At 52.4% G+C, this 14,281-nt stretch overlaps 1 protein-coding gene across 1 annotated transcript in view; it reads right to left on the bottom strand.

Annotated features, from left to right (window-relative positions):
• The window catches only part of LOC142245109 (lanosterol synthase-like), a 122,586-nt gene that overhangs the window by 84,631 nt on the left and 23,674 nt on the right, over positions 1–14,281 (bottom strand). Inside the window, exons 7-10 of the mRNA XM_075317441.1 lie at positions 13,505–13,640; positions 13,318–13,426; positions 12,653–12,771; positions 12,473–12,570 (exon numbers count right to left, since the gene is read on the bottom strand). Of these exons, the coding sequence (XP_075173556.1) occupies positions 12,473–12,570; positions 12,653–12,771; positions 13,318–13,426; positions 13,505–13,640 (462 nt within the window). The remainder of the gene's footprint in view (positions 1–12,472; positions 12,571–12,652; positions 12,772–13,317; positions 13,427–13,504; positions 13,641–14,281) is intronic.

Here is a 14,281-nt window from a genome sequence, read left to right as displayed (position 1 = left end):
ATGAACGTCGGGACCTTGTTGTTGTGCCGGGACGCCATTAGGTCGACATCCGGCATGCCCCAGCGGCAACAGATCTCCTGAAACACGTCCGGGTGAAGGGACCATTCCCCTGCATCCATGCCCTGGCGACTGAGAAAGTCTGCTTCCCAGTTTTCTACGCCCGGGATGTGAACTGCGGATATGGTCGAGGCTGTGGCTTCCACCCACAGCAGAATCCGCCGAACTTCCTGGAAGGCTTGCCGACTGCGTGTCCCGCCTTGGTGGTTGATGTATGCCACCGCTGTGGAGTTGTCCGACTGAATTCGGATCTGTTTGCCTTCCAGCCACGGCTGGAACGCTTTTAGGGCAAGATACACTGCCCTTATCTCCAGAACATTGATCTGAAGGGAGGACTCTGTCTGAGTCCAAGTCCCCTGAGCCCTGTGGTGGAGAAAGACCGCTCCCCACCCTGACAGGCTCGCGTCCGTCGTGACCACAGCCCAGGATGGGGGCAGGAAGGATTTCCCCTCCGACAGAGAAGTGGGAAGAAGCCACCACTGAAGGGAAGCTTTGGCTGCCCGAGAAAGGGAGACGTTCCTGTCGAGGGACGTCGACTTCCTGTCCCATTTGCGGAGAATGTCCCATTGAAGTGGGCGCAGATGAAACTGCGCAAAAGGAACTGCCTCCATTGCTGCCAGCGTCTTCCCTAGGAAGTGCATGAGGCGCCTCAGGGGGTGTGACTGACCATGAAGGAGAGATTGCACCCCTGTCTGTAGTGAACGCTGTTTGTTCAGCGGAAGCTTCACTATCGCTGAGAGAGTATGAAACTCCATGCCAAGATATGTCAGTGATTGGGCCGGTGTCAGATTTGACTTTGGAAAATTGATGATCCACCCGAAACTCTGGAGAGTTTCCAGAGCAATGTTCAGGCTGTGTTGGCATGCCCCTTGAGAGGGTGCCTTGACAAGTAGATCGTCTAAGTAAGGGATCACCGAGTGTCCCTGAGAGTGTAGGATTGCCACCACTGTTGCCATGACCTTGGTGAAGACCCGTGGGGCTGTTGCCAGGCCAAAAGGTAGTGCCACGAACTGAAGGTGTTCGTCTCCTATGGCGAAGCGCAGGAAGCGCTGATGCTCTGGCGCAATCGGTACGTGGAGATAAGCATCTTTGATGTCTATTGATGCCAGGAAATCTCCTTGGGACATTGAGGCGATGACGGAGCGATTCCATCCGGAACCGCCTGGTTTTCACATGCTTGTTGAGCAGCTTTAGGTCCAGAACGGGACGGAAGGATCCGTCCTTTTTTGGCACCACGAACAAGTTGGAGTAAAAACCGTGACCCCGTTGCTGAAGAGGAACCGGGATCACCACTCCTTCCTCCTTCAGGGTGCCCACCGCCTGCATAAGAGCCTCGGCTCTGTCGGGGGGTGGAGATGTTCTGAAGAAACGAGTCGGAGGACGAGAGTTGAACTCTATCCTGTAACCGTGAGATAGAATGTCTCTCACCCATCGGTCTTTTACTTGTGGCAGCCAGGCGTCGCAAAAGCGGGAGAGCCTGCCACCGACCGAGGATGCGGTTTGAGGGGGCCGAAAGTCATGAGGAGGCCGCTTTGGGAGCGGTTCCTCCGGCGGTCTTCTTAGGACGTGACTTAGACCGCCATGCATCGGAGTTCCTCTGATCTTTCTGAGGCCTTTTGGACGAGGAAAATTGAGATCTGCCCGCGGTCCGAAAGGACCGAAACCTCGATTGTACCTTCCGTGGTTGAGGTCTGTTTGGTTTGGACTGGGGTAAGGATGAATCCTTTCCCTTGGATTGTTTAATGATTTCATCCAATCGCTCACCAAACAAGCGGTCGCCAGCCAATGGCAAACCGGTTAAGAACTTTTTGGAAGCAGAGTCTGCCTTCCATTCACGTAGCCACATGGCCCTGCGGAGTACCACCGAGTTGGCGGATGCCACCGCCGTACGGCTCGCAGAGTCCAGGATAGCATTAATGGCGTAGGACGCAAACGCCGACGCCTGATTGGTTAAGGACACCACTTGCGGGGCAGATGTACGTGTTACTGCATTAATCTGCGCCTGACAAGCTGAGATAGCTTGGAGTGCCCATACGGCAGCGAATGCTGGAGCAAAAGACGCGCCTATAGCTTCATAGATGGATTTCAACCATAGTTCCATCTGTCTGTCAGTGGCATCTTTGAGTGAAGCCCCATCTTCCACTGCAACTATGGATCTAGCCGCCAGTCTGGAGATTGGAGGATCCACCTTAGGACACTGAGTCCAGCCCTTGACAACCTCGGGGGGGAAGGGATAACGTGTGTCCTTAAGACGCTTGGAAAAACGCTTGTCTGGACAGTCTCGGTTTTTCTGGATTGCCTCTCTGAAGTCAGAGTGATCAAAAAGAAGGGAATTTTGTTACTTACCGTAAATTCCTTTTCTTCTAGCTCTTATTGGGAGACCCAGACGATTGGGGTATAGCTACTGCCCTCCGGAGGCCACACAAAGCACTACACTAAAAAGTGCAAGGCCCCTCCCCTTCTGGCTATACCCCCCCGTGGTATCACGGGTTCTCCAGTTTTAGTGCCAAAGCAAGAAGGAGGAAGCCAATAACTGGTTTAAACAAATTAACTCCGAATAACGTCGGAGAACTGAAAAACCGTTCAACATGAACAACATGTGTACCCGCAAACAACAAAAAAATCCCGAAGGACAACAGGGCGGGTGCTGGGTCTCCCAATAAGAGCTAGAAGAAAAGGAATTTACGGTAAGTAACAAAATTCCCTTCTTCTTCAGCGCTCTATTGGGAGACCCAGACGATTGGGACGTCCAAAAGCTGTCCCTGGGTGGGTAAAGAGATACCTCATGTTAGAGCTGCAAAACAGCCCTCCCCTACGGGGATGTCACTGCCGCCTGCAGGACTCTTCTACCTAAGCTGGCATCCGCCGAAGCATAGGTATGCACCTGATAATGTTTGGTGAAAGTGTGCAGACTCGACCAGGTAGCTGCCTGGCACACCTGTTGAGCCGAAGCCTGGTGTCGCAAAGCCCAGGACGCACCCACAGCTCTGGTTGAGTGGGCTTTCAGCCCTGAAGGAACCGGAAGCCCAGCAGAACGGTAGGCTTCCAGAATTGGTTCTTTGATCCATCGAGCCAGGGTGGCTTTAGAAGCCTGCGACCCCTTGCGCTGGCCAGCGACAAGGACAAAAAGTGCATCTGAACGGCGGATAGGCGCCGTGCGAGAAATATAGATTCTGAGTGCTCTCACCAGATCTAGCAAACGTAAGTCTTTCTCATACCGGTGAACCGGCTGAGGACAAAAGGAAGGCAAGGATATATCCTGATTAAGATGAAACGAGGATACGACCTTAGGGAGAAACTCCGGAACGGGGCGCAGCACTACCTTGTCCTGGTGGAACACCAGGAAGGGAGCCTTGGATGACAGAGCTGCCAGCTCAGACACTCGCCTAAGCGATGTGATCGCAACAAGAAACGCCACTTTCTGTGACAGGCGAGAAAAGGAAACGTCCTTTAGAGGCTCGAAGGGCGGCTTTTGCAGAGCAACTAGTACTCTGTTCAGATCCCATGGATCTAACGGCCGCTTGTACGGGGGTACGATATGACAGACCCCCTGTAGGAACGTGCGCACCTTAGGAATACGTGCTAGACGCTTCTGAAAAAACACAGATAGTGCCGAGACTTGCCCTTTAAGGGAGCTGAGCGACAAGCCCTTTTCCAACCCCGATTGCAGGAAGGAAAGAAAGGTGGGCAATGCAAATGGCCAAGGGGATACTCTCTGTGCAGAGCACCAGGATAAGAAAATCTTCCACGTTCTGTGGTAGATCTTAGCAGACGTTGACTTCCTAGCTTGTCTCATTGTGGCTACGACTCCTTGAGATAATCCTGCGGACGCTAGGATCCAGGACTCAATGGCCACACAGTCAGGTTCAGGGCCGCAGAATTCTGATGGAAAAACGGCCCTTAGGACAGTAAGTCTGGTCGGTCTGGCAGTGACCACGGTCGACCGACCGTGAGATGCCACAGATCCGGATACCACGATCTCCTCGGCCAGTCTGGGGCGACGAGTATGACGCGGCTGCAATCGGATCTGATCTTGCGTAACACTCTGGGCAAGAGTGCCAGAGGTGGGAAGACGTATGGGAGCCGGAACTGCGACCAATCTTGAACTAATGCGTCTGCCGCCAGAGCTCTTTGATCGCGCGACCTCGCCATGAATGCCGGGACCTTGTTGTTGTGCCGGGACGCCATTAGGTCGACGTCCGGCACTCCCCATCGGCGACAGATTTCCTGAAACACGTCCGGGTGAAGGGACCACTCCCCTGCGTCCATGCCCTGGCGACTGAGGAAGTCTGCTTCCCAATTTTCTACGCCTGGGATGTGAACCGCGGATATGGTGGATGCTGTGTCCTCCACCCACATTAGAATGCGCCGGACTTCTTGGAATGCTTGCCGACTGCGCGTCCCTCCTTGGTGGTTGATGTATGCCACCGCTGTGGAGTTGTCCGACTGGATTCGGATCTGCTTTCCTTCCAGCCACTGTTGGAAGGCCAGTAGGGCAAGATACACTGCCCTGATTTCCAGAACATTGATCTGAAGGGTGGACTCCTGCGGAGTCCACGTCCCCTGGGCCCTGTGGTGGAGAAACACTGCTCCCCACCCTGACAGACTCGCATCTGTCGTGACCACTGCCCAGGATGGGGGCAGGAAGGATCTTCCCTGAGACAATGAGGTGGGAAGGAGCCACCATTGTAGAGAGTCCTTGGCCGTCTGGGAAAGAGAGACTTTCCTGTCCAGGGACGTTGACTTCCCGTCCCATTGGCGGAGAATGTCCCATTGAAGTGGGCGCAGATGAAACTGCGCAAAGGGAACTGCTTCCATGGCTGCCACCATCTTCCCGAGGAAGTGCATGAGGCGCCGTAAGGGGTGCGACTGGCCTTGAAGGAGGGATTGCACCCCTGTCTGTAGGGACCGCTGCTTGTTCAGCGGAAGCTTCACTCTCGCTGCTCGAGTATGAAACTCCATGCCAAGATACGTTAGCGACTGTGACGGTGACAGATTCGACTTTGGAAAGTTGATGATCCATCCGAACGTCTGTAGAGTCTCCAGCGTAGCATGTAGACTGAGTTGGCATGCCTCTTGAGAGGGTGCCTTGACAAGTAGATCGTCTAGGTAAGGGATCACCGAGTGTCCCTGAGAGTGCAAGACTGCTACCACCGCCGCCATGACCTTGGTGAAGACCCGGGGGGCTGTCGCCAGACCGAATGGCAGAGCTACGAACTGAAGATGGTCGTTTCCTATCACAAAACGTAGAAAACGTTGATGTTCTGTAGCAATTGGCACGTGGAGATAAGCATCTTTGATGTCTATTGAGGCAAGGAAGTCTCCTTGAGACATTGAGGCAACGACAGAGCGGAGGGTTTCCATCCGGAACCGTCTGGCGTGCACATGTTTGTTGAGCAGCTTTAGATCCAGAACAGGACGGAACGAGCCGTCCTTTTTTGGAACCACAAAGAGATTGGAGTAAAACCCTCGCCCTTGTTCCTGAGGCGGTACAGGAACCACTACTCCTTCCGCTCTTAGGGAGTCCACCGCCTGCAGCAGGGCATCTGCTCGGTCTGGATGTGGGGAGGTTCTGAAGAACCGAGCTGGAGGACGAGAACTGAACTCGATTCTGTACCCGCGAGACAAAATGTTTGTCACCCACCGGTCTTTGACCTGTGACATCCAAATGTCGGAAAAGCGGGAGAGCCTGCCCCCGACCGGAGATGCGGAGGGGGGGGGCTGGAAGTCATGAGGTAGCCGCTTTGGAAGCGGTTCCTCCATTTGCTTTCTTGGGGCGTGCGTGAGCCCGCCAGGAATCTGAGACTCTTTGCGTCCTCTGAGTCCCTTTGGACGAGGAGAATTGTGTCTTGCCCGAACCTCGAAAGGACTGAAACCTCTGCTGCCATTTTTTCTGCTGAGGTTTGCTTGATCTGGGCTGGGGTAAGGAAGAGTCTTTACCCTTGGACTGTTTAATGATGTCAGCCAATGGCTCGCCAAACAGTCTATCTCTAGATAAAGGCAAGCTGGTTAAACATTTTTTGGAACCAGCATCTGCTTTCCAGTCCTTTAACCACAAGGCTCTGCACAAAACTACCGAATTGGCGGACGCCATTGAGGTGCGGCTGGTAGATTCTAGGACCGCATTGATAGCGTAAGACGCAAACGCAGACATCTGCGAGGTAAGGGACGCCACTTGCGGCACCGCTGGATGTATGACAGCATCCACTTTTGCTAAACCAGCTGAAATAGCTTGGAGTGCCCATACGGCTGCGAATGCTGGAGCAAACGACGCGCCGATAGCTTCATAGACAGATTTTAACCAAAGGTCCATCTGTCTGTCATTGGCATCCTTAAGTGAAGCGCCATCCTCCACTGCAACTATGGATCTAGCTGCAAGTTTGGAAATCGGGGGGTCTACTTTTGGACACTGGGTCCAGCGCTTGACCACATCAGGGGGGAAAGGAAAACGTGTATCCTTAGAACGTTTAGAGAAACGCCTTTCTGGATGAGCGTCGTGTTTCTGGATTGACTCTCTGAAGTCAGAGTGATCCAAGAAAGCACTCAATTTACGCTTGGGATAGAGGAAACGAAACTTCTCCTGCTCTGCAGCTGCCTCCTCTGCAGAAGGAGCTGGGGGAGAAATATCCAACAGTCTATTGATGGCTGAGATAAGCTCGTTTACCATGGCGTCCCCATCCGGGGTATCCAGATTGAGAGGGGTTCCAGGATAAGACTCCTGATCACTCTCTTCAGACGCATCACAGGGCGACTGATTGCGCTGAGACCCTGAGCAGTGTGATGACGTTGAGGGTCTTTCCCAGCGAGCTCGCTTAGGGTGGCTGGGGCTATCATCTGAGTCATAATACTCAGCCTGGGAAGCCGGGGACCCCCTTGCAGTCTGGATTAATTCCAACTGAGGGGGATTAGCGGACAGAGACCTCGCCGTGTCCATAGACTGAGCCCCAGTCATGGATTGCAAAGTTTCAAGGATTTTTGCCATAGTCACAGACATTCCATCAGCAAAAACTGCAAAGTCTGTCCCTGACACCGGGGCAGGACTTACAAGCGTCTCAGCCTGGGTCACTACCCCTCCGGACTCCGGCTGGCGAAGCAGCACCGGATCTGAGCATTGCACACAATGGGGGTCTTTGGAACCTGCTGGTAGAGCAGCCCCACATGCAGCACACGCAGTGTACACAGCCCTAGCCTTGGCAGCCTTGCGTTTTGTGGATGACATGTTGCTGCCTCCTCAGAGCGAACTGGGGTATCCAGCCAGGAAGCGACCTCACAGTGCAAGAAATAAATAAATATATATATCTGGTGACACAGTACACCAATACACACTGAGGCACTAGAGGGGCCAGCTGAAATGCTGCTTACCGCCCGCTTAAGAGCGGGTGTGTGGTCGCCAAAAGCCCCCTAGTCCAGGTCTCCCAGAGCCTTGCGTCCTTCCTCTAGCCAGACTGCATGTAATGGCTGCCGGCGTCCTGGGAGAGGAGGGGGGGCGGGCCCTGGGCGTTCCTGGCTAAGAGCGGGAAGCCTGCTTCCCTCTGTGCCTAGTGAGAGGGCTGGAGCATGTAAATCAGGCTCCAGCCCTCGTCGCTGCTGCGAAACAGCGTCTCTCCCCTACCCTGATTGACAGGGTGGGGGCGGGAACGAAGCGGAGCTAGGCCGCAAAAGCCGGGGACTGGATTTATAAACGCCGCCGCCGTAAAAGCGCGGTCGGCGTGTCCCCGGCGCACTACAAGTCACAGCAGCGCCGCCGGTCCAGTGGGGGTCGGCGCTGCGTTCCCACAACACAAAAGTCCCCCAGTAAACTGCAGGAACACCAACTCAATCGTTACGGTCCCCGGCGCACTACAACACCCAGCCAGCCCGGAGTGTGTCTGTGCCTGCCGGGGACACAGAGTACCTGTATGATGCAGGGCCATGTCCCTGATTGTACTCCTGCTCCATATCCATCAGGTTCAACTGGGTCTGTGGATGGAGCCCGGCGTCAGAGCTTAGAGGCCGGCAGGATCCCACTTCCACAGAGCCCTACAAGGGGATGTGGAAGGAAAACAGCATGTGGGGCTCCAGCCCCTGTACCAGCAATAGGTACCTCAACCTTACAACACCATCCACGGGTGAGAAGGGAGCATGCTGGGGGCCCTATATGGGCCCTCTTTTCTTCCATCCGAAATAGTCAGCAGCTGCTGCTGACTAAAATCTGTGGAGCTATGCGTGGATGTCTGACCTCCTTCGCACAAAGCTTGAAAACTGGAGAACCCGTGATACCACGGGGGGGTATAGCCAGAAGGGGAGGGGCCTTGCACTTTTTAGTGTAGTGCTTTGTGTGGCCTCCGGAGGGCAGTAGCTATACCCCAATCGTCTGGGTCTCCCAATAGAGCGCTGAAGAAACATATTTAATGTACGCTTTGGAAACCTGAAACGGAATTTCTCCTGAGAAGCAGACTCCTCAATTGTAGGAGCTGGGGGAGAAATATCCAACACCTGATTGATGGTCGCTATAAGGTCATTCACTAGTGCGTCACCTTCAGGCGTATCTAGGTTGAGAGCGGCTTCAGGATCAGAATCCTGATCTGATACCTCCGCTTCATCCTCCAGAGAGTCCCCCTGCTGGGACCCTGAACAGTGTGATGAGGTGGAGGGAATTTCCCAGCGACCCCGCTTGGTCGGCCTGGGACTGCGGTCCGTGTCAGAGACCTCACCCTGGGACCTATGGGATACCCCAGGGGCACTTTGCTGTTCCAATTGAGGGGGACCAGGGGTCAAGGATTGGATAGAGCCCGGGGCCTGAATCACCGGTCTGGACTGCAATGCTTCCAGTATTTTAGCAGACCATTTATCCATAGTCTCAGACAGTTTGTCAGCAAAGGCTGCAAACTCCGTCCCTGTCACCTGGACAGTGGTAGCAGGTGGATCCACCTAGGCCACCAGTCGCAGAGGCTCCGGCTGAGTAAGTGCCACAGGGGCCGAGCATTGCACACAATGAGGGTCAGTGGAACCTGCCGGTAGTACAGCTGTACATGAGGTACAAGTTGCAAAGTACGCCTGTGCTTTGGCACCCTTGCTTTTTGCAGATGACATGTTGTCTCCTCTGAGAACAACCAGGAGGGTATATAGCCAAAAATCAACAGAGCGACCGTACAGTGCAATGTATAGCCTATAAGCCTATATATATATATACACTTCGGTACTCAGTGGGGCCAGCACCATAGGTGCTGCTTACCGACCGCTCAAAGCAGTTGTGTGGTCACCGGATTCCCTGCCTGGGTCTCCCTGTGTTGTCTCTCCTCTCCAGCATCTGAATCGCTGACAGGAATGGCTGCCGGCGTTCTGTGGGGAGAAGGAGATCGTGGGCGTGCCCAAGAAAAGTGCGGGAATCCAGTGCCCCACTGTACTGAGTGAGGAGGGAGGAGGATACTAATGTATGCTCCAGCCCTCCGCTGACGATCCGTGCAGCGTCCCGCCCCTTCCCTGACTGGCAGGCCTGTGGGCGGGAATAAACGACACTAGGCCGCAGAAGCCGGGGACTAAAGTTATAAGCGCGGCCGGCAATAGGCGCGGCCGCGCGGTAGTCCCCCGGTGCACAAACACACCCAGCAGTGCTGGAAAGTGTCTGGCACAAGCGCTCCATGTCCGGCGCACTAACACACCCAGCCGTGCTGGAAAGTGTCTGGCACAAGCGCTCCATGTCCGGCGCACTAACACACCCAGCAGTGCTGGAAAGTGTCTGGCCCAGGCGCTGCATGTCCAGGGCACTAACACACCCAGCCGTGCTGGAAAGTGTCTGGCACAAGCGCTCCATGTCCGGCACACTAACACACCCAGCAGTGCTGTTATGTGTCTGGCACCAGCGCTCCATGCGCGGTCCCCACGGGGACACAGAGTACCTCATAGTAGCAGGGCCTTGTCCCTGACGATACTCAGCTCCTATCCTGCAGATTCCCAGGGGCTGCGGAGGGAGCACGGTCCCAGTGCCTAGAGACCGATCCTGGATCCCACTTCACCCAGAGCCCTAAGGGATGGGGAAGGAAAACAGCATGTGGCTCCTGCCTGTGTACCCGCAATGGGTACCTCAACCTTAACAACACCGCCGACAAAGTGGGGTGAGAAGGGAGCATGCTGGGGGCCCTGTTATGGGCCCTCTTTTCTTCCATCCGACCTGGTCAGCAGCTGCTGCCGACCAAGCTGTGGAGCTATGCGTGGATGTCTGCCTCCTTCGCACAAAGCATAAAAACTGAGGAGCCCGTGAGCATGGGGGGTGTATAGGCAGAAGGGGAGGGGCTTTACACTTTTAGTGTAATACTTTGTGTGGCCTCCGGAGGCATAGCTATACACCCAATTGTCTGGGTCTCCCAATGGAGCGACAAAGAAAATGCACCTTGTGGCCAAAAAAAAGCATGCGCTTTGGTGCATTTTTGACCATGCGTGTTTTAGCACCAATGGGTGAAAAACACAGGTAAAAACGCAAAAAGAACTGACATGCTGCAGTTTTGTGGTCACCACAAAACTGTAGCCAAAAAATAAAAAGCAATGTACGCACAGCAAATCTGAAATCTCATAAACTTTAGTGGGGAAGGAAAAGTATGCAGCTTGTGGTGACTGAAAGGTCACCACAAACTGCACCAAAAAACACGTCAAAAACTGCAGCGTGTGCATGGAGCATTGGATGTTGCACTTTCCCTTCTTCCCAATTCACATCTTAGTAAAGTATGTGATTGTAAAGTTACAATACAACTGCAGCCTTAGGCTATGTGCCCACGGGGAAAGTGTCCTGCAGTTATATCCGCAGGAGCTCCCAGAAAACCGCACCACAACTTTTGTCTGTTTCCATGCTGCGCGATATGGTGCGGGCATTTTGCATTGAGGATACAGTACCATGGCTTCAGCACTGCATCCTCTATGCAGAACAAGTGCTGAGTGATCGGGGCGTTCATACTTGACTCCATCACACAGCACTTCTCTCCGGCCGTGTCACACTGTCAGCGTCTGCACTGTGCAGGAGAAGGTGGGCGGGCCTGAACTAGCTCTGGCTGTCACATGACCGGAGCTCGTGCAGGCCCCGCCCACCTCCTCCTTCCTGCTCCTAGCTCCACTGCCGTCCTGACTCGGGTGTCTGCTATCAAGGCAGGTAAGTATGGGACCAAGGCAGGTAAGCCTCTATCTCCATAGTGGAGCGCCAGGATTTCCGCAGGTAAATCCACAGGAATAATTGACATGCAGTTATGTGCGGCTGCGGGACATCCGCAGCAAATCCCGCAACCGCACATACCGCAGCGTGGACACAAACACTCCCCATGTCCCGCTTGCTTCTGCGGATTTTGCCGCGGAAAACCTGCGGATTTATCTGGATTTTCCAAATAAATCCGCAGGTTTCAGCATGTACAGACACTCCCCATGTTATCCTATGGGACATGGGGAGTGTCTGTGTCAACGTTGCGGAATGTGCAGTTGCGGAATATACTGCGGATGTCCTGCAGCTGCACATAACTGCATGTCAATTATTCCTGCGGAAATCTGCCTTGGTCCCATACTTACCTGCGTTGATAGCAGACGCCCGTCACTTTCTTCCGGTGCACAGGAGCGCGGTGGAGCTAGGAACAGAAAGGAGGAGGTGGACGGGGCCTGCACGATCTCCGGTCATGTGACAGCCAGAGCTAGTTCAGGCCCGCCCACCTTCTCCTGCACAGTGCAGACGCTGACAGATGCTGGAAAGTGAAGTGCTGCGTGATGGAGGTAAATATAAACTCCCCGATCACTCAGCACTTGTTCTGCATTGAGGATGCAGTGCCAAAGCCATAGTACTGTATCCTCAATGCAGAATGACCGCAGCATATCCGCAGGACATTCCGCTGTACATCCACAGTATGTAAACAGACAAAAGTTGTGCTGCGGATTTCTGGGAGCTCCTGCGGATATATCCGCAGTACACTGTCCCCGTGCGCACATAGCCTTACATTACACTTCTCCTTCCTGCCTTCTGACGTAATGCAGAGGCTGCTGTAATCACAGGATTCTATTATCTCGCAGGCTTCTTCTAGAGACATAGAAAAAGCTTGTAATCCCATGTTTGGGTAAATATATTCTACTTCATTATATTGGGCAAGTATTTATAATCTACCTATCTCTCATCTTTATCAATTCTTGGAGCATTCTTTTGCAGGGAGAACGTACAGAGCTCCTTCTACTATGCCCGATATTGGAAAGAATAGAATGGGCATATAGTAAGGGAATGAAGCCAATAAACAGCATTGATCGCCCACTTTCTTTTTAGAACATAAACTTTAATTAACACCTTTGGACGAATATCATCAGATTTTTTAAGTGGCTCATTAGTGGTACATTTTAAAACTTAAGTTGCAACAAATCAGATAAGAAAACTAATCCTAGGAACTGTATTTCTGCACAGGATGTGATCACTACTTACCAAAGGTAATCAGGGATGCGATCTACATGTTCCCGGAATGATGGAGATTCTGGTCCATCTACATGCCAACGGACCAGCATATTAATCACTTTAGAGACCTGTTACACAAGAAGATTTATTTCAAAATTAGAATTTTTCTTTAAAAAAAAAATAAATAACTCATGTTTCCAGGAGACTTACTGGACCAATGCTCATACACTTGGTAAAGCGGTCATCTGCTGTTACATGGTCATATAATTCATGCACAGCACGCCGGCGAAGAGCAGGAATGTGGTACGCCTCGTATGCATTCAACAAGACTGGGAAGAAAAGTACAAAATGACTTATGGGAATAAAATACTTCAACTGAAAAGTTAAAGGGAATCTGTCACCAGGTTTTTGCCACCTAATCTAATGTAGGGGCAGAGATCCTGATTCCAGCGATGTGTCAATTACTGAGCTGCTCAGTGTAGTTTTGATTAAATCACTGATTAATCATCAGTAGGTTATCATTACAGGACTACTTGGCATGCTGCAGGTAGTCCAGCATATTCCTGAACTCTGTATAACTGCTAGATCTGCAGCAGAGAAAGCATTGATTTTATCAAAATGACAGCAAGCAGCTCAGTAAGTGACACATCGCTGGAATCAGGGTCTTTGTCTTTACATTATGCTGCTCTCAGATGGGGGAGCAAAAACCTGCTGACAGATTCCCTTTAAAATCATAAAAAGTGAAAATCTCATTAAATTTAATTTATTTAAATTTTGAATTCTAAGAGAAACAACACACATAAAAATCTGCATAAAATCTGCATAAAATCTGCATAGGTACAAATGCTGCACTGACGATAATCAATGCCTCCTACCATAGGCAAAGTCCAGTAAGATACTGTGCGGTGTATACAGGTCACAAGCAGCAACACAGTTCCTCTGCGCCGGCCAATTTATACTGCTATATTCCTGCACGTACAGCTCCTGCATGAGAAGCAAATGTGTAAATACATGTCCCACTTGATAAAATACAAGTGATAAAATACGTGTTCTGCCCCTTACTTGTCTCAAGCTGCGGATCAAGTTATCCTCACGGGCACTCAGACGTGTAGCATAGCAGTAACTCATGGGTAAGTAAACCTGACGGCAGTGACACCATAGGGTGCTGGGGTGAGCAGGGAACCACTGGGGAAGAAGCCTACAAGACAACACTAGATGTTAAGGGGGCTTTACACGCTATGATATCGTTAATGTTTTATCGTTAGGGTCACGTCGTTAGTGCCGCACATCCAGCGTCATTAACAGTATCGCAGCGTGTGACACTTACCAGCGACCTTACACGTCCTCCAAAGTGGTGAAAATCGTTCTCCATGGAGGGGTCGTCCTAAAACCAAAAATTGTTAATGGTTGTTAGTAGATGTTGTTCCTCGTTCCTGCGGCAGCACACATCGCTATGTGTGACACCGCAGGAGCGAGGAACGTCTCCTTACCTGAGTCCACCAGCAATGAGGAAGGAAGGAGGTGGGCGGGATGTTCGTCCCGCTCATCTCCGCCCCTCCGCTTTGATTGGCCGGCCGCTTAGTGACGTCGCGGTGACGTCGCTGTGACGCCGAACGCACCTTCCCCTTGAAGGAGGGATTGTTCGGCAGTCATAGCGCCGCCGCCGACCAGGTAAGTGCGTGTGACGATGCCGTAGCGATAATGTTCGCTGCTGCAGCGATCACGCGATATCGCATGTGTGATGGGGGCGGGTGCTTTTGCGTACGATATTGATAGCAATTGCTAGAAATATCGTAGCGTGTAAAGCCCGCTTTAGACAAGAGTGGGAAAGGATAATTC

The sequence above is a fragment of the Anomaloglossus baeobatrachus genome, chromosome 7, assembly GCF_048569485.1.
Source record: "Anomaloglossus baeobatrachus isolate aAnoBae1 chromosome 7, aAnoBae1.hap1, whole genome shotgun sequence".
Taxonomy (NCBI): Eukaryota; Metazoa; Chordata; class Amphibia; order Anura; family Aromobatidae; genus Anomaloglossus; species Anomaloglossus baeobatrachus.
The sequence above is the reverse complement of the archived record's forward strand: the minus strand, read 5'-3'. Positions and strand labels throughout refer to the sequence as shown.